Source organism: Bos javanicus, chromosome 29 (genome assembly GCF_032452875.1).
Source record: "Bos javanicus breed banteng chromosome 29, ARS-OSU_banteng_1.0, whole genome shotgun sequence".
Taxonomy (NCBI): domain Eukaryota; kingdom Metazoa; phylum Chordata; class Mammalia; order Artiodactyla; family Bovidae; genus Bos; species Bos javanicus.
In genome coordinates this window covers 34809720-34837445 of record NC_083896.1, presented here as the reverse complement: position 1 = coordinate 34837445, position 27726 = coordinate 34809720, and the positions used below count along the sequence as shown (strand labels likewise).

The 27726-nt window shown below is 42.8% G+C and overlaps 1 protein-coding gene across 7 annotated transcripts in view; it reads right to left on the bottom strand.

The window, feature by feature from the left end:
* OPCML (opioid binding protein/cell adhesion molecule like) overlaps positions 1-27726 on the bottom strand; it is a 1065415-nt gene that overhangs the window by 97033 nt on the left and 940656 nt on the right. For all 7 annotated transcript variants that reach the window (XM_061406442.1, XM_061406441.1, XM_061406443.1 and 4 more), the window contains one exon: positions 22991-23116. In XM_061406442.1, coding sequence (XP_061262426.1) covers positions 22991-23116 — 126 coding nt within the window. The remainder of the gene's footprint in view (positions 1-22990; positions 23117-27726) is intronic.

Sequence of the window (27726 nt, the reverse complement as noted above, 5' to 3'; positions counted from 1 at the left end):
AGTACATGAACCAAGAACTTCCAGATGTTAAAGCTGGATTTAGAAAAGGCAGAGGAACCAGAGATCAAATTGTCAACATCTGTTGGATCATAGAAAAAGCAAAAGAGTTCCAGAAAAACATCTACTTCTGATTTATTGACTATGTCAAAGCCTTTGACTGTGTGGATAACAACAAACTAGAAAATTCTTAAAGATATGGGAATACCAGACTACCTTACGTGCCTCCTGAGAAATCTGTGTGCAGGTCAAGAAGCAACAGTTAGAACCGGACATGGAACAATGGACTGGTTTGTTCCAACTCCAACTCCATTATTCCAACTCCAATTGGGAAAGGAGTTAGCTTATTTAACTTATGTGTAGAGTACATCTTGCGAAATACCAGACTGGATGAAGTACAAGCTGGAATCAAGATTGCCAGAAGAAATATCAATAAACTCAGATATGCAGATGACACCACCCTTATGGCAGAAAGAGAAGAGGAACTAAAGAGCCTCTTGATGAAAGTGAAAGAGGAGAGTGAAAAAGCTGGCTTAAAACTCAACATTCACAAAACTAAGATTATGGCGTCTGGTCCCATCACTTCATGGCAAATAGATGGGGAAACACTGGAAACAGTGAGAGACTTTATTTTTGGGGGCTCCAAAATCACTGCAGTTGGTGACTGCAGCCATGAAATTAAAAGACTCTTGCTCCTTAGAAGAAAAGCTCAGTGACCTAGACAGCATATTAAAAGCAGAGACATTACTTTGCCAACAAAAGTCCATCTAGTCAAAGCTATGGTTTTTCCAGGAGCCATGTATGGATGTGAGAGTTGGACTATAAAGAAAGCTGAGCATCAAAGAATTGATGCTTTGAGTTATGGTGTTGGCGAAGACTCTTGAAAGTCCCTTGGACTGCAAGATCAACTCAGTCAATTCTAAAGGAAATCAGTCCTGAATATTCATTGGAAAAACTGATGCTGAAGCCGAGACTCCAATACTTTGGCCACCTGATGCAAAGAACTGACTCATTGGAAAAGACCCTGGTGCTGTGAAAGATTGAAGGCAGGAGGAGAAGGGGATGACAGAAGATGAGATGGTTGGATGGCATCACCGACTCGATGGACGTGAGTTTGTACATGCTCTGAGAGTTGGTGATGGACAGGGAAGCCTGGTGTGCTGCACTTCATGGAGTCGCAAAGAGTCAGACAGGACTGAGCAACTGAACTGAACTGATTATTCACTTTAGGTTTTATAAACTTTGAGGAAGCCAACAATTCAGTATGGTTATACACAAACTGAATAATAAAATTATCTCTGTGTATGGATATACATCTATAGTATATGATATTAATGGAATAATTTTTATACAGTGCTGATAGTAATGGAAATTACTATTTTCCAAAAGATTGGAAAAGCTTTTGGAAATTTCTTGTAAAGTTAAGTGTAAACTTATATGACTTATCAATTCTACTCTTAAGTATATACCCAAGAGAATAAAAAATACATGTCCATGAGAAGACCAGGTACATAGCAGCTTTATTCATAATAGTCAAAAACTAGAAACAATCATTGTGCATTAACTGGCAAATAAGCAGGCAAATATCGGTATATTCATATAATGGAACACCACTTAGCAACAACAACAACACTTATACAGAAAAACATGAATGAGACACAAAAGCTGAGTGAAAGGAGACTGAAATAAAAATACATGGTCTCAGATTGTATAAATTTTGTATATTTTTCTAGAATATAAATATGTTGTGTGTTCTGCATGCTTATGAAACTCTAGAGAAAAGTCTAGTACATAGCAGCTGAAAGAAAGTCAGTGTTTGTCTCAAGCTGGGATGGAGATAAGATTTGGGTATGAAAATAAGGAGACTTTTTGAATTGAAGGGAACATGCTGTATCTTAATTAAGGCGGTGGTTATAGGCATGTATACATTTGTCAAAATTCACTAGTTATAGCTGGAGGAGGAAATGGCAACCCAATCCAGTATTATTGCCTGGAGAATCCTATGGACAGAGGAGCCTGGCGGGCTACCGCCCATGGGACCACAGAGTCAGACAAGACTGAGTGACTGGCATGTATACACCAGTTATGGAGGGATCTGGAGGGTATTATGCTAAGTGAAACAGGTCAAGCCAAGACAAATGCTGTCTGATCTTACTTATATGGAGAATCTAACATATTAAAAAAAAATCACAACTCATAGAAAGTTATCAGATTTGTGGTTACCAGAGGTGGGCAGGTGGGAGATTGGATGAAGATGGTCAGACGGTGCAAACTTCCAGTTATAAGATAAGTAAGTGCTGAGGAAGTAGTGTGCAACTTGGTGACTATAGCTAACACTGCTGTGTGGTGTGTTTGAAAGTTGCTAAGAAAGTAGATGGTAAAAGCTCTCTTTATAAGAAAAAAAAAATCTAGGTAAATGAGGGGACGAGTGTTAACTAAACTTACTGTTGTGATCTATGCACGTCCTTGTGCTGTATACCTTAAAAATTATTCAGTGTTTTATGTTAATTATAGCTCAATAAAGTTGGGAGAAAAAACCCTCACTGGTCCACACGGCAAATGCGTGCATTTTATTTTACGTAAGTTATGAAAACACAAAAATTGACTTTTTAAAAAAGACCATGTCCTTACCTTCTATTCACTGTCCATTCATCAGCTTATGGTTTGCCTTCCACACCCTACATAAACCTGATCTCACGTCAGTGTCATGTGGACAGAAATACATAGATACATATGTTATGAAGTATAGATGTGGTCTTGGTTCTGAGACTTTGTGTTGCTCAGGATAATGAGCAGAGCTGCAGAATCAGGAGTTAGCAAGCTAGGTCAATTTACTTTAGAAAGTTAAACTACCATTGGATCAAGAAAAGATAGATATATAGATTAGGTAAGAAAGCAGAGATTTGATGGCCTAGAGAAGTGATCCTCAACATTTTTGGCACCAGGGACCGATTTCACGGAAGATAATTTGTCCATGGACCAGGGGTGGGGGAGATGGTTTCAGGATGATTCAAATGCATTACATTTATCGTGCACTTTACTTTTATTGTTATTACATCAGCTCCACTTCAGATAGTTAGTCATTAGACCCTGGAGGTTCAGGACCCCTGATCTAGGGTTTTCATTAGATACAGAGAAAAGACAGGTAAAAACATCATTCAACTATTTTACTAACTGTTATATAACACTTGTTGGGACCACTTTGAAAGATTTTGGTAAAGAGTTAGCTTGTCTTAAAATATGTTTATTCTCTTCTTGTGACCAAACTTGATTCCTTGTAATGCAAAGTTATAGTTGGGCCAGCTACAAGTGGTCCTAAATTTTATTCAGGTTAAAAAAATTTCACTTGCTAAGCCCCAGCAACACTAGGCTGCTTATACATTCCCAATTTATACCATGTAAATTCTTCAGTCGCTCAGTCATGTCTAATTCTTTGTGACTCCATGGACTGCAGCACGCCAGGCTTCCCTGTCCTTCACCATCTCCCTGAGTTTGCTCAAACTTATGTCCATCGAGTTGGTGATGCCATCCAACCATTTCATCCTCTGTCATCTCTTCTCCTCCTGCTTTCAATCATTCTCAGCAACAGGGTTTTTTCCAATGAGTCAGTTATTCACATCAGGTGGCCAAAATATAGGAGTTTCAACTTTAGCATCAGTCCTTCCAATGAATATTCAGGACCGATTTCCTTTAGGATTGACTGGTTTGATCTCCTTGCAGTCCAAGGGACTCTCAAGAGTTTTCTCCAACACCACAGTTCAAAAGCATCAATTCTTCTGCACTCAGCTTTCTTTATAGTCCAACTCTCACATCCATACATGACCACTGGAAAAACCATAGCTTTGTCTAGATGGACCTTGGTCAGCAAAGTAATGTCTCTGTTTTTTAATATGCTGTCTAGGTTGGTCATGTAAGTTCTTATTTCTACATTTTTTTTATTTTGCTGTCTTTCACCACCTGGGATATTCTTCCCCTCCACCTCACTCATATTGTTCCCTTTCCTTTGACTAAACTCTGACCGATTTTTGAGTCACCTCTTCAGGAGGCCATCCCTGATTCTCCCATATTTCCCAGTTGGATGAAATGATCCTGTTCTGTGAACACACATGTACCCTATTGTGCTGTAACTATATATTACTATGCCTGCGTCTTTTACTAAATGGAGCTCCTTGAGGAAAAGTATCCTGTTATTTATCTTTCTAACCCCATCATCACAGAGAGTACCTGACACATAAGATCCACTCACTAATTCTTTCTTAAGTAACTGAACAAGTGCATGAATAAATAAATAATTGAAAGAATGTTGTTTCCAGTGGCCATCTGTTTAACCAGTCTAGGTTCCCTCTATAAAATGCATAGGTTACTCCCTGTCTTAATTTATTTTTCTGTCCACATTTAGACAGAAAATCTTTGTGAACACCATATGAGATTAAATCAACGTGGCAAGTCACTACATTTAAGGGATGATTCTGGTGATGACAGGGGTGACAATGATGGCAATGTCATGGCAGGATTTTACAAGATCAAATGTGCAGTCAAAGCATGGAAACAATGAGAAGTCAAGAGGGTCCTGAACAAAGACTCAGCAGGTACCAAGGAACAGCAGTAGTCACGCAGGATGTCCAGAGACACAAAGCTGGAAGGATCCAAATGGAAAAGGTGTGGGGGAGGGGTTAAATTAGGAGTTTGGGATTAACATAGACACACTACCTACATATAAAAAGCCTACATATAAAATGGGTTTCCCAGGTGGCGCAAGTGGTAAAGAACAGGCCTGTCAATGCAGGAGAACTAAAGGATGCAGGTTTGATCCCTGGATTGGGAATATCCCCTGGAGGAGGGTATAACAACCTCCTCCAGTATTCTTGCCTGGAGAATCACATAGAGGAGCCTGGTGGGCTACAGTCAATAGGGTTGCAAAGACATGACTGAAGCTCTAGCATGTACATATATATAAAATAGACAGCCAACAAGGATCTACTATACAGCACAGGGAACTCAACTCTATACTCTGTAATTATCTATATGGGAAAATAATCTGAAAAATAATGATATATGTATATATATGCCCTGTTAATGGAGAAGGCAATGGCACCCTACTCCAGTACTCTTGCCTGGAAAATCCCATGGATGGGGGAGCCTGGTGGGCTGCAGTCCATGGGGTCGAGAAGAGTCGGACACGAATGAGCTACTTCACTTTTACTTTTCACTTTCATGCATTGGAGAAGGAAATGGCAACCCACTCCGGTGTTCTTGTCTGGAGAATCCCAGGGATGGGAAGCCTGGTGGGCTGCCGTCTCTGGGGTCACACAGAGTCAGACACGACTGAAGCAACTTAGCAGCAGTAGCAGCAGCATGCCCTGTTAAAATGCTCCAGTTGTGTCCAACTCTTTGCAACCTCATGGACTGTAGCCCACCAGGCTCCTCTGTCCATGGGATTCCCCAGGCAAGAATACTGGAGTGGGTTGCCAAGCCCTCCTCCAGGGGATCTTCTGTACCCAGGGATCAAACCTAGGTCTCCTGCAGCTCCTGCATTGTAGGCAGATTCTTTACCGCAAAGCCACCAAGAAAACCTGTGTGTGTGTGTATGTGTGTGTGTTTGTATTCAGTTTTCTGAATATCTGAAACTTTAAGGGAAAAAAAAGAAGCATAAATAGATCTTAAGAGTGAAGGCAGGTGAGATGTGATTGCACAGGTAAGGCAAGCTACTGCAGCAATACCATGAGATATGGACGTGCAGGCGGGCCAGTCAGATGCCGCAGCACAGCGGTGTCTCCTGGTCCCTTTTGGAATCCTGCTGGGAACCAAACCACCTGGGCTCCCAGGAGTACAGCTCCAGCTGGAGGTGGCTCCTGAAGCTCCAGGTACATTTCACCTTAGCTTCCGTCAGACATGCTGGAAACATTGGGACATTCTTAAACTACAGCTCGAAGTGTATGGCCATGCCTTTGCTCCAGCCCCCTTCTGGCCCCTGGGGACAGGATGTGCTGAGGGAAAGATACTCGGAGGGTTGCTGGCAGCCTGGAGCAGAGGCAGGAGTAAAAAGACTGGGAGGGGTGATGGGAGGGGGAGCACAGGTTGGTGTCCTCGAAGAGCCCCACCAGGTAGGCCTCGCACGCCTCCTGCAGCGCCATCACCGCCGAGCTCTGGAAGCGCAGGTCGGTCTTGAAGTCCTGTGCGATCTCGCGCTCCAGCCGCTGGAACGGTAGCTTGCGGATCAGCAGCTCCGTAGACTTCTGGTAGCGGCGGATCTCACGCAGGGCCACGGTGCCAGGCCGGTAGGTGTGCAGCCTGGCCCCAGAGGAAGAACCTCCAGATACCCTGTGGACTGATATCCGGGGGCCCCCTGCAGCCAGTGATGCTCTGAAAATAAGGCTCCTTCATTCATTAGCAGTGCTGGGAGCATCCTTGCTGCCCACAAGGGAGACAAAGTCTTTCACTGCAGATGTAATTACTGCATCCTGTTCCAAGCGTGCAGGGACACATAAGCAGGGGCTCAGTGGAGCAAGAGGAGGCCCGAGGGAGTCCTGAGCAGAAAGCATTTCTGGCCAGCAGTGGTGTGGAGAGGGGAGGTAAGCTGAGCAGAAGGAGAGTGGGAAGGAAGAGAATTCTGGAAGCAGAGGACAGGCAGTTCTGATTACATCAGTTACTTCACTAAACATTGCTCTTAGGAAGCAAAATCATCCAGAGAATCATTAAAAGAAACCATTTGTAGCACCCCCGAGGGAGTGACTCACCAGTAAGTGATTCTGGAATGGGGAAACTGTTGATAAAATAAGAAAAGGGAAAAACAAAATGAAAAGACAGGAAGGGCTTCAGTGCCCGCCTCTTCTCACTAATGAGGCTTTGCAGGCTTCCAGGAGTGGGGTGAGGCCCTTGGGCTTTGCTTCAGGTGGTCCAGGGGAGATCAGATTCCCGCACCTCCTCACAGCTCTAGTTCCTGAGTGCCAGAGTCATTCACAGCCTCCAGCTGGGAAACCCAGATTCAAAGTGGCAACCCTTTTTGCTTCAAGATTTCACTTCCCCTTGATCCCTCTCACCTCCAGTGGGGGTTCCCTCTCAGAGGCTGGGCCATTCCACGACTGGAGGGCCCCACTCCAATTAAATCCTCCACTTTATACCACAATGTGACTTCCTGTCTCCTCCATCCCTCCCTCCTCTGCCTGTCATAGGAACAGAAGCCCTAATTAAACACGGTCACTATCTTGAAGGGCTTCCCTCATAGCTCAGTTGGTAAAGAATCTGCCTGCAGTGCAGGAGACCCTGGTTCGATTCCTGGATGGGGAAGATCCCCTGGAGAAGGGATAGGCTGCCCACTCCAGTATTCTTGGGCTTCCCTGTGGCTCAGCTGGTAAAGAATCTGCTTGTAATGTGGGAGACCTGGGTTCAATCCCTGGGTTGAGAAGATCCCCTGGAGAAGGGAAAGGCTACCCACCCCAGTATTCTGGCCTGGAGCATTCCATGGACTGTATAGTCCATGGGGTCGCAAAGAGTCAGACAGGACTGAGGGACTTTCACTTTCACTCACTTTCACTATCTTGAAGAAGGAAAGAATGTCCCCGACCTCTGCCATCTTTTCTAGAGTCACGCCTTGACCTCTTCCCTGAGGAGGTAAGACTTGGCACTGGGGAAGCCTACGAAGGCCAGTGCTCTGAGGAAGAAGACCGGATGGAGACGCTGGCAGGGATGGCAGCCCAAACTTTCTGAATCTCACAGATTCATGAGCATAAGATGCTAAATTCACTCGTACGATATGTCCAAATTGAACAGTACATGCCCAAGTGAGTCATCCCCACTCTTTGAGTGCACCCCGTTTATAAAGCTACCAAGCTTTCCAGCAAAAGTCAGAGGTTCTCCACAAGGACAGGATGGGTCAGGAGATGAGGACCACCTTCCACATCATGAGTCACCACCCTCTGGAGATCCAGTCTGGCGGGAGCCTCACTCTTGGGTAAAAATATGGCATAAAGAAACCTCAGCAGTAAGACTACCTGGTCTCTGGCATGGCGGGCAGTTTTAGAGAAGGATGGGCTAGGAGGGATGGTGGGGAAAAGAGAGAAAAGCACTTTGGGATAAGACTGGAAGTGCCCCCAACCTTCTAATGCAGATCTGACTTGAGTGTCTGTGAAACCAAGCAGGACCTGTGGGGCTCCAGGCCATAAAAGCCTTTCTATGTCCCCTATTTCTTGATTATAGAAAATAGGCTTCATTCAGCCTCTGTGACTTTCCCGAGTTCCAATAGGCAGATTCAAACAGTGGCTAATAGAGAAGGGCAGTGAGGCGGGGCGGGGGATGTGCAGTGATAAGGAAGGAGCAGTCAAGGAATAATAGCGAGCCTTGGGGGGCAGGGTCCTGCTTCCCTCTCAAGGGATACACAGAAAAATTATTTTTGAGCTGTTTTGCAGATACTGAAAGCCCCTCCAGGTGGGAGCAGTTAACTGTGTGCTACCCACAAGCACTAGACCTCAAATGCATTGGGACAAGAAGGTTGATGATGCTGACTCTGAGTTTTCTCCCCACCAATCAATCAGAAGAATGTCCATGAGCTGATCACACCCTCCTCTTTGCACCATTACTATAAAACTCCTCACTACCACCTCCAGGTTGAGACAGTTTTGAGGGCATCAGCCCACTGTAGTCCCCTTTGCTTAACAAAGCAATGAAGCTATCCTTTTCCAATGAACCTGAAACTCTGTCTCTGAGATTTAATTTGGTGTCGAGGTTCAGAGGCTGCATTCAGCTTCACCTTCCCCACCCAGCCTTCACTCCTTGCACCAAACTCCCCCTTTACCACCCAGACATTGCTTCCTAACATCTGGAGGCTAGTCTTAGAGCCTACCTTTCCCCTCATTTCCTCTGGCTTGTATAAGACAGGTACAGGATTGGTGGGTAAGCATTCAGTCATTCATAGGAGGCCTCTAATCACAGGCACTGCGCCAGGTGCTGGGAACATCACCAATGTTTAAATCCCTTACCTGTTCTCTTCTGTGTGGGGAGGGGAGAGCTATCTTCTCTGAGTGGGATGGAGCTCACCTTCTCAAGGAAAAGTCAGTGAACCAGTGAGTCAGCTAATAAAGATAAACCACGCTTTTGATCCCAGAGCAGCCAGACAGCTGAGCAAGTACGGAGGCTGGTGGATGCCACTCTTTCATCTTCAGTGGCAAGCCTGCTCCAGAGCCCATGGGATCACCTGGATGGATGCTGTGTACATGATGTACTGAGGTGGTCATCACTGATTGCTGCAAGACTCAGAGCCAGAGTCCATGTGTCTATCTCAGCCTGAGTCTAACTGATTTAAGCCTGGAATCCCCTTAGCAACCCAGTGCTCCTTAGTCAACTCCCAGGGCCTCTCAACGCCCATGAGTCCCTGACTCATGATGGAGACAGTGGTCTTGAAATTAACCGGGAACCCCCGGCAGCTCCCTAACTGTCTGGTTTCTATAAAGAAGAGCCTTTCCCTGGTGATGAGACCCTCACCACACCACATGGCAACATCATGTTACGAGTCCCTCCCCACTCCCCTCTGAGCTCAGAGCAGGGACCGTACGAGGCTCAGCTGGCTCACACACTGCCTGTCCAGCACACAGTGAATTTAACCGGAACGACTTTGGCTTTAAACAATAGAGACCCAATTTAAAACAGTTGGAGCAAGAACAGAGCAAGTTGGAGCAAGAATAGAGAGGAACTTTGGTCCTGGAGATATAGAGGCTTTTAGGAAGAGACATAAACTGCTGTGCAGAAGGAATACCGAGAGTTACAAGAGCTCGTGGCTGGCCCTGAGGTGCTTCTGTCCACCATCAAGGGTGCTCATCCAGGAAGTAGGGAGGAAGCTCACTTCTCTGATGTTCCTTCAACAGCTGTCCAGATGTAGGAGCTCTGTGCCTAAATTAAAGTCCATTATCTCCAGAGGTGGCCGAGGTGTGTGAGTGTGAAGCCAGGCTGGTTATTTTCTATTGAAGCCTACAATTTTTGTTCAGCAGCAAAAGTCACTGTGGACCCACCGCTGAGGCCAATTAGATCTACAGCACTTGTAAAGCCAGTCTCAATTTTATCAGTGTCCAACTGATTTCAATGGCATAATTTGATATCGCAACAGCATAGAGGATGCTTTACAACAGACGGCAGGCAGCCCTGGATGCCTTTCCAATTCTAATTTTACTTTTGAGTTAGTTGGGATTTTCACTTGCTAGATACATGTTAATATCCCTTCTTACGTTATCATCTAAAAAGTATTTGGAATAGATACTTCCAAATTCCCTTTACCCTTCCTCTGTAAAGAAGCCTATTCCTACTGACTCCTTCCTGGTTGATAGTGGGGGAATGGAGACAAAGGTTTAGTGATCCAGCAGATTTACATAGATAATGAGTAGATCAGACATGCCATGTTCCTGGTTAAATCCTGATGCCAGAGCATCTCATTTTTGCATATTCTAGTGACTTTAGAATAAAGACCAAATTCTATAAAGGACTCTGTATGATCCAGCCCCTGACTCCCCCACCCCAGCCCATGGTCTCTCCTGCTATCTACCTGTTAAGGTGTACAGCAAAGTGATTCAGTTTCACATACAAGTATTCCGTTTTTGTTTTTGTTTTTTTCAGATTCTTTTCCCTTATAGGTTACTACAAAATATTGAGTACTGTACAGTAGGTTGGTTATCTATTTTATATATAATAGTGTATATCTGAAGGTCTCCCTGGTGGCTCAGACAATAAAGAATCTGCTTGCAATGCAAGAGACCCGGGTTTGATTCCTGGGTGGGGAAGATCCCCTGGAGTAGAAAATAGCAACCCACACCATGATTTTTGCCTGGAACATCCCATGGACAGAGAGCCTGCTTGGCTACTGTCCACGGGGTCACAGAGAATCGGACGTGACTGAGCAGGCATGCACACACAGATAGTGTGTTACCTGTTAATCCCAAACTCCTCATTTATACCTCCTCCCTGCTTTCCCCTTTGCTAACTATTGTAAATCAACTATACTTCAATTAAAAGGAAAACTGAAAAAAAAATTTGCTTTGTCTCAGGGGAAAAATGCATGTTCTCTGCATTAGCAATTAACTCAGGTAAAATGCAACTGAAACATTTCTGATCTTTCCCAGCCATATGAAAAATAAACTTAGGATGAGTTTTCTTCTAATAAAAAAAATGACTTAGAAATAAAAAGACAAGGTTCTTTCATTTCTTGAAAAGCCACACCCTGTCACCTCAGAGCATTCACATGTGCTATTCCCCTCACCTGGAAGGTTTCCAGTTGGCCCAGCTCTATCACAGAACTGTATCCCCATCCTTAACTGCTATTCATCTTCCTTTTCTTGGCCATGAGGCGTGGCTTGTGGGATCTTAGTTCGCTGACCAGGGATTGAACCCCTGTCCCCAGCAGTGGAAGCGTGGAGTCCTAACCACTGAACCACCAGAGAAGTGTCTCCTCTTCATCTCCTCTGTCTGTTTCAAGCATCACTATCTCAGGAAAGACTTACCTAGTCTAGCTCACACCACTCTGTCACCCATCCTTAGAGCAATTGCTACACTCAGAAATGACCTATTCTTGATGATCCAGCTAATGACTATCTTTCTGTCTAGACTATAAGCGCCACAAGGGCAAGAATTATACCTGCTTTACACATCATTGTTGCTGTAGAGGGAAACAAATATTCTTAATGCACCGAACAAAGGAATGAGTTAATGCAAAAGAAAGAACACCATCTTACAACAGATATCAGGCGGCATTCCCAATTCCAATTTTGCATTTGAGTTACTGGGGCTTTTCACCTGGTACTTCTGTCACTCGGTCACTAAGTCATGTATGACTCTGCGACCCCATGGACTGCAGCACACCAAGCTTCCCGTCCTTCACTTTCCTGGAGCTTGCTCAAACTCATGTTCATTGAGTCAGTGATGCCACCCAACTATCTCATCCTCTGTCGCCTGCCTCCTGCCTCAGTCTTTTCCAGCATCAGGGTCTTTCCCAATGAATCAGCTCTTTGCATCTGGTGGCCAAAGTACTGGAGCTTCAGCTTCAGTAGCAATCCTTCCAATGAATATTCAGGACTGATTTCCTTTAGGATTGACTGGTTTGATCTTGCCGTCCAAGGGACTCTTAAGAGTCTTCTCCAGCACCACACTTTGAAAGCATCAGTTCTTCAGTGCTCAGCCTTCTTTATGAGCCAACTCTCACATCCGTACCTGACTTCTGGAAAAACCACAGCTTTGACTATCCAGATCTTTGTTGGCAAAGTGATATCTATGCTTTTTTTTTCTCACTCACTATAATACATGTTAATATCCATTCTTATTTTTATAATCTAAACAGTCCGAGGAATAAGGTAAGGTTACTCCAGGGCAGCCTTATTTCTGATCTATATTGTTGATCAACTTGGTGTAGAGGGTGAGAAGCATTAAGTATAGTCACACATGAAGAATCACAGCTCAAGATCTCATGATGGCTTCTGCTAAGGTAAGTTATTTCACCTGGGTCCTTAGAAAGAAAACTCTGAGGATTGTTTTCTATTTCCTAATGAGGGCTTCTCCTCAGGGAGGAAGAGACAAGGATACTCCCAAGGCATTGAGCCCACATTCCTAGTTCCCCAGGCTTCAACTCATCACTTTGGAGCCAGGGTCAGGGCCATCAGCTACATCAGCTCCATGCTGATGCTGGTTGCCCGCATCCCTCCGACAGGATGCTCTGCCCTCCCCTGCTCACACAAAAGAACTTTAGTCTCCCAAAGAAGAAATTCACAGGGATTTATGACTCAATCAACTCACCCAAAAGGAGCATAAATGGGATTAGTTTTAATATTGTTAAGTTGCAAAAAAACAGGCATATGTGCGTGCCAAAGCGAAAATGTACGCAAGCAAAGGAGGAAAACATATGGGAGCCCATATGGCGAAAAGCACATGGCTAGACCTTCACACACTTCTCATTTACAACAAGAACCAAAGTTAGTGAACATGAATTTGCTTTGCAAAAATATGAGAGGAACAGCTTGTTTGCCCATAACTGTTCCACTGAGCAAGATAGGGGTAACCTTGATTTCTCAACTCAGACACCTCTTTCTCACACTCCGGGGATTAATTAGGCTCTTCACACAACTTCAGATTAGAAACAAGAATCCTGGCTGCCTCACAGAGAGACAGAGAAGTGGGCGCAGGACTGGGTAGAGGCAGTGGGTCAACTGATGGCAGTCCCATCTGTGGCTGGCACTGGTACCTGGGGTGACTCAGAAGAGAAATGAGGTTGGTGGGTCTCTGCAGGTTTTTCTTAATTGAAGCAGAGAAGCGATGGAGACCTACTGCAGACAGTGGCAGGGAAGTGGTTTCCACTTGGAGACTGTGTTTTTCTCAGCACAACATTGAGTGGTGGCTAGAAACTGTCCAGATGCAAGAAGGTAGGTGTGGAATTAGAGAGGAGAATGTAAGAGCAGGGGTGCCCCAGATAACAAGCGGAATTTGATAAAATACATCACTTTATATTGTACCCGTTCAATCTTTGTACAGCAGACAAAGATGAACTTGGAAAACAAGGACAATGTTCCTTTCACAGATCTCCCACTGTAGTCACCTGTGAGTCATTTGCCATTAACTTTTTCAAGCCTGTTTCTTTGCCTGGGAAATATTTCTTCTCTGACCTATTTTAGAGGCTTGCTATAAACCCTCTTGAAATGATGCCTATGGAAATATTTTATAAACAGTACTTTCTTACGTAAGCATGTTGTTAGTGGAAACCTAGAGGTTCATCTTACTTATGATTCCTAGTTTGCATTTTTTAATTTGAAGTAATTATTGATTTAATGGCAACCCACTCCAGCATTCTTGTCTGAAAAATTGCAAGGGTCGAGCAGCCTGGCGGGCTACAGTCCGTGGGTTCTCAAAGAGTCGGACATGACTGAGCTACTAAGCACACACACATACAAAAGGTTGAAAAGATAGTAGAGAGAGGTCTGTGTACTCATCGCCAGCTCCCCCAATGGTGGTATCTTTTCTAATTAAAGCATGTCATTAAGGCAGGTGATTGATTGGGCACGGCACAGTTAACCACGTGATGGGGCTGAGATATTTGGGTTTTTTTGGTCATACCTATATTTTATACCTTTGTGTCTAATTCTAACATTTCATCATGCATATCGATTCATCTAACTATCCCAATAATCGAAGCATGGAGCTGTCTCTTGACGGCAAAGCAAGTGCTTTGAACTACTTCCTTCCCTCCCCTGCACCAGCTGCTGGCCACCACTGACAGGTCATGCATCTTGACACTTTTTCCATTTAGGGAATGTTTTAAAAGTGGAATCATACAGCATCCTACCCTTTGACAATGACTCTGTGCATTCCTATAATGCCCTCAGGTCCACCTATGATGTCAACTGACATAATAGTTCATTTACTTTTTATTGCTGAAATACATTTTAAGGTGTGGGTGTAGCCAGACACCCCTTGAAGGACAAGTGAAGTGAAGTCGATCAGTCATGTCCGACTCTTTGCTACCCCATGGACTGTAGCCTACCATGCTCCTCTGTCCATGGGATTTTCCCGGCAAGAAACTGGAGTGGGTTGCCATGTCCTTCTCCAGAGGATCTTCCTGACCCAGGAATCGAACCTGGGTCTCCCACATTGTAGGCAGACACTTTACTGTCTGAGCCACCAGGAAGTCCTTGAAGGACATTTGGACTATTTCCCAGTTTGCCTATTACAAATAAAACTGCTGTGTCATTCTGAATTTTCAGGTGGATCAGAGAGGCACTGAATGACTAATGAATGACTCATGATGTTAAAGAGTAAGAGACAAAGACAGAGGTAGGCATAATAATGCATAATAAGAAAGGCACAATTATAAATATTAGCACTTTCCTTTCAGGGCTACTGGGGCAGTAAATTAGCTAAAACATGTAAAGTGTATAACAGGGCTTGACATACAGTAAGCATGATGTTAACATAACCAGCTCTCAGGATGGCTGTAAGCTACAAGGATTCTAAGAAGAAATTTAAATTAAAACATGGCACAAAGGCAATTTAGAACACTGTTGGCAACTCACGTATGTGTGCCCAGTGCAATTATAAGCCTTCCATTCATTCTCTCTTTTGGTCCTGGTAATCATCTGAGGAAGTTGGCATAAATAGTCCCATTCTGCAGTCTAGGAGACTGGGAATCCTGGAGATGATGTGGTTTTTCTAAAGTCACTCAGGCAGTTAACTGCTTGGGCCAGATTTCAATCCCAGGTTACAAGAATCTGAAGCCTAGCTCTATCTAGAAGCTTAAGCTCCAATACTTTGGCCACCTGATGCCAAGAGCTGACTCACTGGAAAAGACCCCAATGTTGGGAAAGATTGAGGGCAGGATGAGAAGGGGGCAACAGAGGATAAGATGGTTGGATGGCATCATCAACTCAATGGACAGGAGTTTGAGCAAACTCCCGGAGGTAGGGAAGGACAGGAAAGCCTGGCATGCTGCAGTCCATGGAGTCGCAAAGAGTCAGACATGACTGACTGAATAACTACAATCCAGAAGGTAACCCTGCCAGCCACGAGGAGCTGACACCTATACATGAGTATGAGTTGGAACTTCCTTTATTTGGAATGTGAGCGACTTGATAATTTCTTTTAAGAAGTCCTTCTCAAGGACATCCAGGATGAAAAAGAAGAGTTGGAGTGGAAACATTCTGGGACGAGTATATCTGCTAACCTCAACACCTGGCAGAGAGAACAGGAGGGAGACTGACCTGCTCAGCCAGGTCAGGACCAAGGATGAGGATTCTGCTGGAATTATCCCTCTTAGATGGAATTCACTTATCTAGCACTGTCATATCCAGAACAAAGCTGCACCCCGCCCCCCTCAGGATATGTGCGTGCTTGCTAAGTCGCTTCAGTCCTGTCTGACTCTGCGACCCCATGGACTGTAGCCCTCCACGGTCCTCTGTCCATGGGATTTTCCAGGCAAGAATACTGGAGTAGGTTGCCATGCCCTCCTCCAGGGGATCTTCTAGACCCAGAAGTCTAACCCGAATCTCTCCTGCATTGGCAGGCATGTTCTTTACCACTAGCGCCACCTGGGAAGCCCCAGGATATGTGTACTTAACACTTATTCCTTATCTTGTTTTACTTGCTTTCATTTTAGATTAAATGGTCTTTATTCTTTATTATTTATCCCTTTTACAATAAATTTGATTTTTTTTTACTTTTAACGTTTTTAGCTTTTATGTTTTTGCTTGATTTTTAAAATCTTTTGTTCTTGATTCAGTATAAAATGTAGTTGTCTAACAACATTGTAAAGCCACTATACCTCCAATAAAATTAAAAAAAAAATAAAGATTATGTTATGTTGCAGAGACAAAGCTATTACTTATTCTTGAAAGCTCAAAGTCTTTCCTCAGAGAATGCCGTCCCCCACCATGTCCTTCTTAGTCAGGACTCATCAACTTGGTTATGTGGACTTCTTTTTTTCAAGGAGGAATTAAAAATACTTTATCTGTGAATTCAGAATCACACACAAGTTATCTTTACAGTTCAATTTATTATATAGAAATCACTTGAGTTTTATATCTTCAGTTAAATTCTTAACTGAGATTACAATACTTTGTAAAAAAAGATTGCTACATTAATTCAGTACTTTTTCTAGCATACCAAATTGAAAGGAAAGTGAAAGTGTTAGTCGCTAAGTCACGTCAGACTCTTTGCAACCCCATGGTCTATAGGCTGTCAGGCTCCTCTGTCCATGGGATTCTCCAGGCAAGAATACTGGAGTGGGTTGCATCCCCTTCTCCAGGGGATCTTCCTGACCCATGGATCGGACCTGAGTCTCCTGCATTGCAGGTGGATTCTTTACCATTGAGCCACCAGGAATACATACAGAAGTTCAAACTTCAGATTTATGGCACACAGTCTTCAAATCAACACAGACATTCCTTAAAGTTACCAAATCATTCACATGTCATATTTGCAATTCTGAGCTGTTATATACAGAATAGCTCTCCTTTAAATACAGCAAAATTGACATGCCATGAAGCTTCAAGTTGTATAATCAAGCCAAGGACTCAAAGTTGTGCCATCTCTTAAAAGATTTGGCATTTCTGGACCAAAACGCTCAACATGTAAAGAAGGTTAAGAACAATTCCTCCTCCTTATTACAGTTTATGAAAAAGAGAGAGAAAGAGAAGTAGATAGAAAAAAATGCAGATGCTAAAAGGCACACATGGCTTTAGGAAGCATTGACAATTCTGATACGAGAGAAGGAAGGAGAGATAGAAGAACTACCAAAAACTGAAACAACAATTTAAATAGTATTTTAGGGTTATGTTAGTCATTATCCAGACCTCAAACACTTAGGCACAAACAATTGATATGTACAATGTTATTACAGTTTTTAAAAGGAGGCCAAACGACACCCACTCTACTCAAGAAAACAGAGAAGTCCGTAATACATTTTTAAACTGCTTCCATCAACGACCACTCACGTTAAGGCATAAAGGAGTCAGTTTCAGTTACCTGGAAAACTCACTTCTGTGGAATTGCTCATTCTCTTGCTCCCTGAGGTATTACTGAATATGAGTCGACTGTAGCAGCAACTCACTCACAGGTGAATAGCTGTCATCTTAAAACCTCCATGGAGAGGACACAGAAAAGAAGACTTTATTATCCCTCCCAAACATCTGGCCTTTCCAAACACGCACTGGAAATGGGACCAGGTATGGAGGCCCTGCAGGGGGTTACATGGCACCCTGAGAGAAGACGCTCCTTCCAACCCCACAGCCTGTCCCGCCATGTATCCCAAACACACTGGCCCCTTGCCTGTCCACTTTGGGGGCCTCTTCTGGGATCTGCCCATTTTTCCCTGGCCTGGGATTCCAGCATGATCCTAGTTTCTAAGCTGCAGGTCACTCAGAACATATTTCCATGTGTGTGAAGTCTATCAAACAAGTGCCACACTTGCTAGTAAATCCAATAAATGCCTAAAACAAATCCAATACGTACCCAAAGTAAAAATCTAAACTATGAAAACTTGAAATTAGGGAATAAACACCCAAAAAATACCTAACAATCAAGTTAGTTTAAAGGGGCTCCAAGGAAAGTGGCAATGATGGGAACATTGACACCATGGAAACTGGCAAACGCCACCAGGCCTCCCTTCCCTGCCCGCCCTCAGCCCTAGTCAATTTTTAACATTTACCAGCAGTATGACCTAAAACTCTGCCTTTTTCAGCTATCATTTCAGGCATACATCATATTCCTGTGTTTTGAGCTGAAATTTTCGTACATTGTGTCTATGTAATTTTTTTTTTTAAGATTTTTTTTTTTGGATGTGGAACATTTTTTAAAGTCATTATTGGATTTTTACAATATTGCTTCTGTTTTACGTTTTGGTTTTTTGGCCATGAGGTATGTGGGATCTTAGCTCTCTGACCAGGGATGGAACCCATGCCCTCTGCAGTGGAAGCAAAGTCTTAACCACTGGACTTCCAGGAAGTCTCTACACACTTTTTATATTTCAGAGATTCCTCATAGTTTCATATCCACAAATGCTTCCTATTCTCTAGTGTGATCATGAATTTGTTCACCTTTACCTTTTCTTCTATAGTTTCTTGAGATTGGCATGTGCTTAGTCTGTCATCTTAAACCATAACCACAATTCTTAATCTTTAATAATCTGGTCATTAAAATATTCTTTTTCTAAATGGAACTTGGTTATTCATTCTTGTATATGGTACCCAAATTTAAACAATCGTATTCAAACATTGCATTAACATTTCGGAACATAGCTGTCCAGTAGTCTATGTTCTCTGGTGCAATTTTGTTGGAATTTCAAAGGAAACGCCATTACAACTTCTATTTCTTACTCTTGCTGGATGCACTAAACAATCAGTTGTTCTAAAAATGCTATTTGATGTTCAAGTTGTATTGGCTGATCTTTTAAACTTTTACAAACAACTTCCCAAAGTTGCCTTAACTCCAAGTGAGAAGGAGCATCCTTCTAAAAGTAAATATTGGTGGTCACCTGCAGGTACAAATTTGAAATGTGCAAATCTCCCAGGTTCTAGTGCTTTTCAAACTCAGGAAACAAGGCTTTGAGTTTATATGTTGAAATGTCATTGGGAGGGGGGAGAGAATAGAAGAAAAAAGAGACAGCAAAGTGAAGGCCAGAGCAAGGGAAAGACAAAAGGGAATTTGAAAGTTGAACATGGGCTGGGAGACTTAAAGGCGAGAGAGAAAATGTAAATTTAATATTCTTTTGTTTTTGAGGCTGAATTCCAAATACTGTGTTATATAAAAGATTAAGAATGTGGATGAATCTTCCATATTTTAAGCGGGAAACAAACTTTACAGCAAAGCCATTATGAAGAATTGCTTTAAAACATTTCCATAAAATCAAAGTGCCTTTCAAGAGATTCCTAGGCTGAGAGAACTGTGTGTTTAGAACCAAATAAATGCATTCTTGGATTTCAAGCATTTATAAAGACATGTGATTTTACCAAAAACGTAGAAGCCGGTCTGATGGTTAGACATATTTTTTTATATAACATAAATCAAAATTCTCCCTGACTTACAGCAAAATTTCCACAGGGCTTGTATCTTTGGGAACACAAGCTACCGCTGTATTTATATTAAAGTTGAGCTTCCTGATACCCCTTATGATTCTTTTAATATTCTTGTTAATATTACTTTACAATATTGACATTTTGGATTTCAATATCTGAGGTCTTTACCCAAAAGGTGTCTGGGGATTTATTATCATTATCTTTCTCTATAACAAGGCAGGTGCTGAAATATGTGTTCTCAATGCATATGGAGAACATTAGATGGTGAAATTTTGAACAATGATCCTGGTAAAAAATCCAGTGTCCATTTGTAAGTGCTTCTCACATAGTTAATGTTCCAAACTAGGGGGGCACTTTCGGGTCATTTCCTATATCTTTATGTGTTTAGTTTTTAAGTTTTATTGGGATTTAATTCACATACAATGAAATGCACTTATTTTTAGCATAGCATTGATTAGTTTTTGCTAATTTAGGCAGCAACATAATAACCACCCTGCTCAAGATTTTCATCACCCCCAAAAATGCCCCTTGTACCCCTTTGTAGATAATTATTAAAAATCCCTACCCTACATCATAATTGACTTGATTTCAGTCACTCTAGATTAATTTTTGCCTGTTGTAGAATTTCATATGAATGACATCAGTGTCTAATTTTTTGCTTTTTTTCTTTAGCATAATGCTTTTGAGACTCATCCATTTTCTTACAAGTATCAATGATTTGTTCCTTTTAATTGCTGAGAAGCCATCTGCTGCTTAAATTTACTACGATTTAGCTATTTTACCTGTTGAGGGTTCTGGCTTACTTCTAGTTTGAGGCTATTACAAATAAAGCTGCTATGAACATTTATGTACAGTGCATATCTGTGGACATAGGTTTTCATTTATCTCTGGTGAATTCCTAGCAGTGGAATTGCTGGGTCATATGCTAAGTGTATGTTTAACTTTATAGCAAGGTGCAAACAGTTTTCCATAGCGTTGATACTATGGAGAATGCAGCTCTTTAGTCTCTTTCCTGTTTGGCCATTTCTGTTTCCTGTGACCTTAAAAGAACCTAATTATATTAGTGAGATCATCAGGCAGTTTAACCTAACTCGGGACCTGTGCTGTCCTGAATGTAAACCATGCCTCCTCTAACCTGCTGACTCTTTTCTTAGATAAAAAGAAGACCAACTCTCTGCCTCTAAGATCCCTCCCTTCCACCATCAAGCAATCCTGCAAGCAGATCACGCAGGGGCAAGACAACTAAAGAGAGCAGTCCATACGCGATGGAGATGTAGAACCCAGACTCCCACCTTGAAGACTCACTGATTCTTCCCCCTTCCTCCCTTAAAAACTCTCCTAGCCCACAGAACCCTCAGAGTTGGTCTCTGGACACGAGCCCACCATTTCCCCAGATGGCTGGCTTTTCGGATTAAAGCATCTTTCCTTTCTACTGATGCTTGCCTCTCAAATTACTGGCTTTTGGAGGTGAGCAGCCAAACCTGAGTTAGGTAGCAATGCCATTTCACAGTCCCAGAGTCAATGTATGAGAGTTCAGTTGCTCCCCAACCCCACCAACACTTGATATGGTCTGTCTTTTCAATTTCTCTCATTCTAGTATTTGTGTAGTGGAGTTCTATTACGGCTTAATTTTCATTTCTAAGACAGATACGTTTAGCATGTTGCTTATTCCATTCATGTATCTTCTTTTGTGAATTGTCTGTTTCAATGTTTTGTTCACTTCAAGGTAGGCTGTTAGCGTTATAAGAATTCTTCACATAGTGTAGATGTAAAATCTTTGTCAGGTGTGTGTATGGCAAAGGTTTTCACCTAGTCTTTAATTTGTCATTTGGTTTACTCAATGGTGTTTTTAATTTTGATGAACCCAGTTATGAGCTGAATTTCATCCCCACCCCCACCAAAAAAAAACAACAACAACAAATAAATAATACCTAGTCCCAATGCTTCAGAAAGGGACCTTATTTGGAAATAGGGAATTTACAGAGGTAATTAAGATAATTTATTTTTCAGTAAAGAGTCGGACACAACTGAGCGACTGAACTGAACTGATTGTTCAGTCACTCAATCATGCCCAACTCTTTGCAACTCCACAGACTTTTCCTTCTGTGAGATTCTCCAGGCAAGAATCCTGGAGTGGGTTGTCATTCCCTCCTCCAGGGGATCTTCCCAACTCAAGGATCAAACCCACGTCTTGTGCATTGCAGGTGGATTATTTACTTCTGATCCATCAGGAAAGCCCAATTAAGATTACATGAGGTCATAAAAGAACATCCCCAATCCAGTATGTTTGATGTTCCTATAGCAAGGGAAAATCTGACACGGGAAGGTGCACATGGGAAGATGTGACAATGACAGCAGGGAGGGGGTGATGCACCTACAAGCCGGAAACACCAAAGATGCTGGAAAAGGACGAGAAGCTTGAGGAGAGGCACAGACAGAGCTCCCCTCCCAGGTCTCAAAAGGGACAATCCTGCCTACACCCTGATCACAGGCATCCCGCCTCCAGAACTACAAGGAAATACATTTCTGTTGTTTAAGCCACGAGCACCGCAGTACTTCGTTATGGGAACCACAGAAAAATAATACAAAACACATTTATCATTCTTCTCTTACGCTTAGAGCTTTTAGTGACCTAGCAAGTCCTTGTCTAGTTCAACATTCCTAAGATTTATTCTTAGGTTTTCCTCTAGATTTATATTATTTTTATATCACACACAGGCACACTCCACACATTTTCCTTTTCACTGGGTTTCACTTTTAGATTTTCTAATGCCTGAGAGAGCACTTGTTTCTTATATAATTTATAGAATTTATCATAGTTTCCGTTAACAGGGTAAATACACCAAGTGGCTCTTTGCCCATCTCTTCAAGTTCAACTCGGAGTAAGTTTTATTTCCAAAAGGATAAGATCTGCTGTTCTTCGGGGTCCCTCCCTATTAAGTTGGAGATGACCACGGCTAAAGTCTTAATACCAATCACCGAGTTCCCAGCACAGCAGGCGCGAGAGTACTTAACCCTCTCTATCACTTTTTACCACTCTGGATAAATGTTCTGAAAACACTGAGAAGGAGATCCTTTCTCTCCTAGATGTACAAAAACACCAATATTTTCAGTGCACTTTCTAGCACTCTACTTCAAGAAAGGACAGAGCACCCTTTGACGAGTGCATCTCCACCTTGAGATATTAGTGTCTTTGTTGTAAGTTACTCTTATGGTACCTCTGCCCTTCATAGTTGGGAAAACAAAAAGCTTCTAAGGAAGGTCATGAAAGGGCCTGGGAAATGATTCAGTAAATGTTCTCTATAAATCCTTCAGAATTCCAGTGACAGAGGCATGTGCTCTCTTTGCTAGTCCATCACTGAGCTACAAATACAGCATTGTTTTCTGACTCCTCAAGTTCTGTTGTGCATTAGAAGCGAGACTTCACTATACCAACTCTGAAAACTTCCTCCAGGGAAATGCCTTACCCTTGACTGACAGGTGTCTCCACGTCACCGTTGGCTCTGGTCTGCCGATAGCAAGACACAGCAGGGTCACGCTGCTCCCCTCATTCACGGTGACATCTGAGGAGATGTTCATGATCTGGGGAGGGACTGGAAAGAGACAGAGGAGAAAAGACATGTATGAGAAGGATTCTTTGCAGAAAAGGAGGCATCAGCCTCACATGCATTCAAATAGCATGGATATTATTCTCAATCACAATTTCAGTTTATTATGCTTGATTCAGCAAGGAATGTGACCATTAACACAACATGTACAGGGCATTCCTGGAAGCAGTTCTATGTAAGGTCTGGCCATAGCAGGAGGCAGGTGTGTGTGTGTGAGGGTGGCGTTCTGAGCAAGCAGTAACTGAAGAGACAGGCATTACTGACGGTGGATGGAAAAGTAGAACCAAAGGGAAAATACAAAGTGCTTTTAAGAGTTCCTGTCTACCTGCGTGCAGCAATCTCATCACACTTCCCTCTCTGACCGCCCCTTCGCTTTTCCTCTTCTCTTCCTATCTGAAAACACACAGCTCATCTTTCAAGGGACATCAAAGGTCACTTCCCCTTTGCAGTTTTCCCTCACCTCTTCCCAAATCCTGAAAAGAGAACCCCCCACCTCTCCTAGCAAAGGAACTGGATGTGTTGTCCTTACAGTTGATTATTTTACACCTGCTTCACTCTCTTTTATTCTCAGTTTATTTTTTAAAATATATGTAAACACATTTTTAATGGGAGTGTGATTGCTTTATAATGTCGTGTTAGTTTCTGCTCTACAACAATGTGAATCGGCTCTGTGTATATTTCCCCTCCCTCTTGAGTCTCCCTTCCACCCCTCCCCCATCCCACCCCTCTAGGTCATCACAGAGCGATGAGCTGAACTCCCTGTGCTGTACAGCAGCTCCCCACTAGCACTCTCTTTTACACATGGTAGTATATTTATGTCAATCTTCATCTTCCAGTTCATCCAGCTCCTTCCTTTTTCACCCCCACCCTACCCATGTCTATGCCTGTCTCTTTACCTAGAGAGTGAGGTGCTGAAAGATAAGGATGGAATGACATCCACCTCTATTCCACAGTGTCTGGCACAAGGCTGATGTGGGTACCTGCTTAACTCCTCTTTGAAAGAAAGATCCAAAAACCTATTGAACAAATCTGAAAACTAAGAGGGGTGGGGCAAAGCTTCTAATGGAGGATTTCTGATACTGAAAGCTTTCTTCTCAATGGAGTATTACTCAGCCATTAAAAAGAATACATTTGAATTAGTTCTAATGAGGTGGATGAAACTGGAGCCTATTATACAGAGTGAAGTAAGCCAGAAAGAAAAACACCAATACAGTATACTAATGCATATATATGGAATTTAGAAAGACGGTAACAATAACCCTGTATACGAGACAGCAAAAGAGACGCTGATGTATAGAACAGTGTTTTGGACTCTGTGGGAGAGGGAGAGGGTGGGATGATTTGGGAGAATGGCATTGAAATATGTATAATATCATATATGAAACGAGTCGCCAGTCCAGGTTCGATGCACGATACTGGATGCTTGGGGCTGGTGCACTGGGACGACCCAGAGGGATGGTATGGGGAGGGAGGAGGGAGGAGGGTTCAGGATGGGGAACACATGTACACCTGTGGCAGATTCATTTTGATATATGGATTTTAAATTGTTCTTAATAAAAAGATAAAAAAAATAAAAACAGAGAACAACAACAAAAAAAAGAACGGTTGGCAGAGAGAGGAGCTCCAAGCTTATATCTATGCTGATTTATTCCAACTGCCAGTTTAATTATGAATTAGCAAACAGGTAGAGTCCTAGGAGATTCCGAACCACCTGGGTCAGTGGTGGAAGAGAGTTATAGCCGATGCTTGATCCAGAAAACCCTGCAGCCTGGAGTTTTATGCTGCTGAGACCATAGAGGTAAGTCTTTTTCAAGGAGAAGCCATAAGTAACATGGAGAACATTTGCCATCATAAGGGAATCCACGTTAGCAAATAAATAAAATGTCCCTGGCTTATAAATCTGCCACGTTTTGGATTATTTCTGCATTAGGAATTGGTCTGAAACTTCATTGCACATATTTTACCAAAACACACAGTGGGAAAGAATAGTGTGCTTTCTAACTACATTGCACTCTCTTGAGAAAACCCTACTCCTTGTTTTTTCAGTATTTTCCAGCTTGTTAAAAAATCATTCCTGGCTTAGAAATGTCAATACTTTTTTCTCATTTTTATAAAGCAACAACTTCAGTGCACCTTCCAAAATATTCTCAGAATAACATCCGCTTATTTGGACGGGTTAGGCTGTCTGAAGCGCTCTTTCTCGAGACCCAAGCATCTCACTTACTGTAAGGTGGACACAGCTGAGGCGGGAGGGTGGGGGGCATAGCTGATCAATGGAGGATGATTTAGGACATTGGAGCTGTGATGTCCAAGGATGGTTCACTTAGTACAGCCCCCAATTTAGAGCTACAATTTCCAGATGTGTTTGTCTGATAATTTAAAAGGTGCTGGGTTAGGAGATATTGGCAAAATTCTACAGATATTTGGGGGACATCCCCTTTTCCCAAAGTGTGTGGACAGTGCCCCCCACTAGGAGGGAGCCTCCTGGAGTGGGATCCTGGAAGTTGACCCCAATGTTTCACCAAGCCCCAGGCACTGCCCCCTATACCCTCTGCAGGCCCACACTGTCCTCTGTCACTTTCCACAAAGGAGGAAAGATAAGGACAGCATGAAGGGTGAGGGTTGCCAGCAAGACAGGAAACATAGACAGTAAAGTGGGAGAAAGGAAAAGTTTTTCTGTTTTCAATCATGGCATCATTATTAATACATAATATGTAATAATAGGTATTAGGGCTTCTCAGGTGGCTCACCGGTAAAGAATCCACCTGTACTGCCGGAGATGTGGGTTTGATCCCTGGGTTGGGAAGATCCCCTAGAGAAGGAAACGGCAACCCACTCCAGTATTCTTGCCTTGGAAATCCAGTGGACAAAGGAGACTGTTGGACTGCAGTCTATGAGGTTGCAAAGAGTCAGACACAACTCAGCAACCAAACCACTACAATATTAGGTATTGCTTATTAACATATGATTTGTTTGCAAATAGCTTACATGTGCATTATCTCATGACTTTTTCACAAATTATGAGATAAATAGAACAAATATTCTCACTATTAAAAATGAAGAAATTGAGGCATGGGGAGGGGTAAGAAAATTGCCAAAAATTATGTGGTCAATAAATGACAGAATCCCTTCCATTATATTATGTCGCCTCTTTGTTTAACCTCCTATCAGTGCCCCAAACACAATATTTATATTTGCATTCTCTGCTTCAAAAGTCCTCCCACCACCTCTTCCTTCATGGCGATGCCCACCGTGAATGAAACCACCTCCTGGTCAGTCAGTTTCTCCAGTGAAGCCCCTGCTAGGAGTGCGGGGCCGCTCAGTCATCCTGGTCTTACCAGCACCAAGCTAGCAAAGGGAGGCGCTCAACACTTCTCATTTTATTTTCCATCTGAATTGAATTTGGCAACACTATTATGGCCCCTTTCTGTTTACATCATAACTTATATATATATATATATGAACATTTGGAAATGACTTTAAGTGCTTATACCTATATTGATAAGAGAGCTTTGTTCAATTTTCAAACAAGTATCTGTGGCATATGCATCTGTCTCTCTATCATCTATCTATCTATTGTTAGAGATTATGAATATACAGATAAACACAAAAATGTATAACAATCTCACTAGAAATGCTGAAATGACCCAAAGAAAATGGCAGGACTCACATGAGTCTAATTAAAGGATGACAAATAGCTCAGTGTGTTTCCAGTCACATCTGCAGACACTGGGGACCCTCCCTGCAGGTCTTGTGTGCACCTGGTTATCTTCTCATTGGCGGTGGTGGATCACAATGTGTTCTCACATGACTGGGCAGATGCCTCACTGCACAATGACAAGGACTTCAGATTGTGGTCATTTTAGATGGATGGATGGGAGGGTGGGTTGATAGTAGACAGATAGATACAGACATATAGATACCTATACAGATACAGATGTAGATATAGACATAGATAAAATATTATCCCTCTCTCTTATATGCATACACACACACACACACACACCCACACACACACCCACACACACACACCTACAGAGAAACAGACAAACACAGTAGTGTCAGACTGCAATTAGTATCTTGAGGAAGGAAGGTATCTTGGGCTCTGGGTTACCAAGTGGTATTTGTATGTTCTCTCTGTACTGTCAGCATGGCTGACCGCTCTTAAAGATACCCGTGTGTCTTACCCACGGCCCTTCCTCTCCAGTCTTGCTGCCACTGGCTGAGTTGAGAAGCTCATCACCTCTTCCTCAGAATATTACAATTTCCTCACTTCTCTACCCACCTTCATAGCTCAGACTGCATACAGCCACCACCATTTCCTCTTAAATATTGCTTTTGCCTAACCCCCAACCTTTGTCCCCAGCTGAGACTATGGAGTCCAAACTTTTGCACAGGATCTAGCAAATCATTCCCAGCCTGACCATAGCCTCGGCGCCAGCCCCCTCCTTCCCTGACAAGGAACCCCATGTCCTCTCTGGGGCTACACCTTTCTCTCCTCCTGGTGCTTTTACATACCATGCTCCTTCTGCAGGTAGACACCCCCACTTCTATGCCCTAGGGGCTGCTCACCTTCTACACTCAACTTGAATATG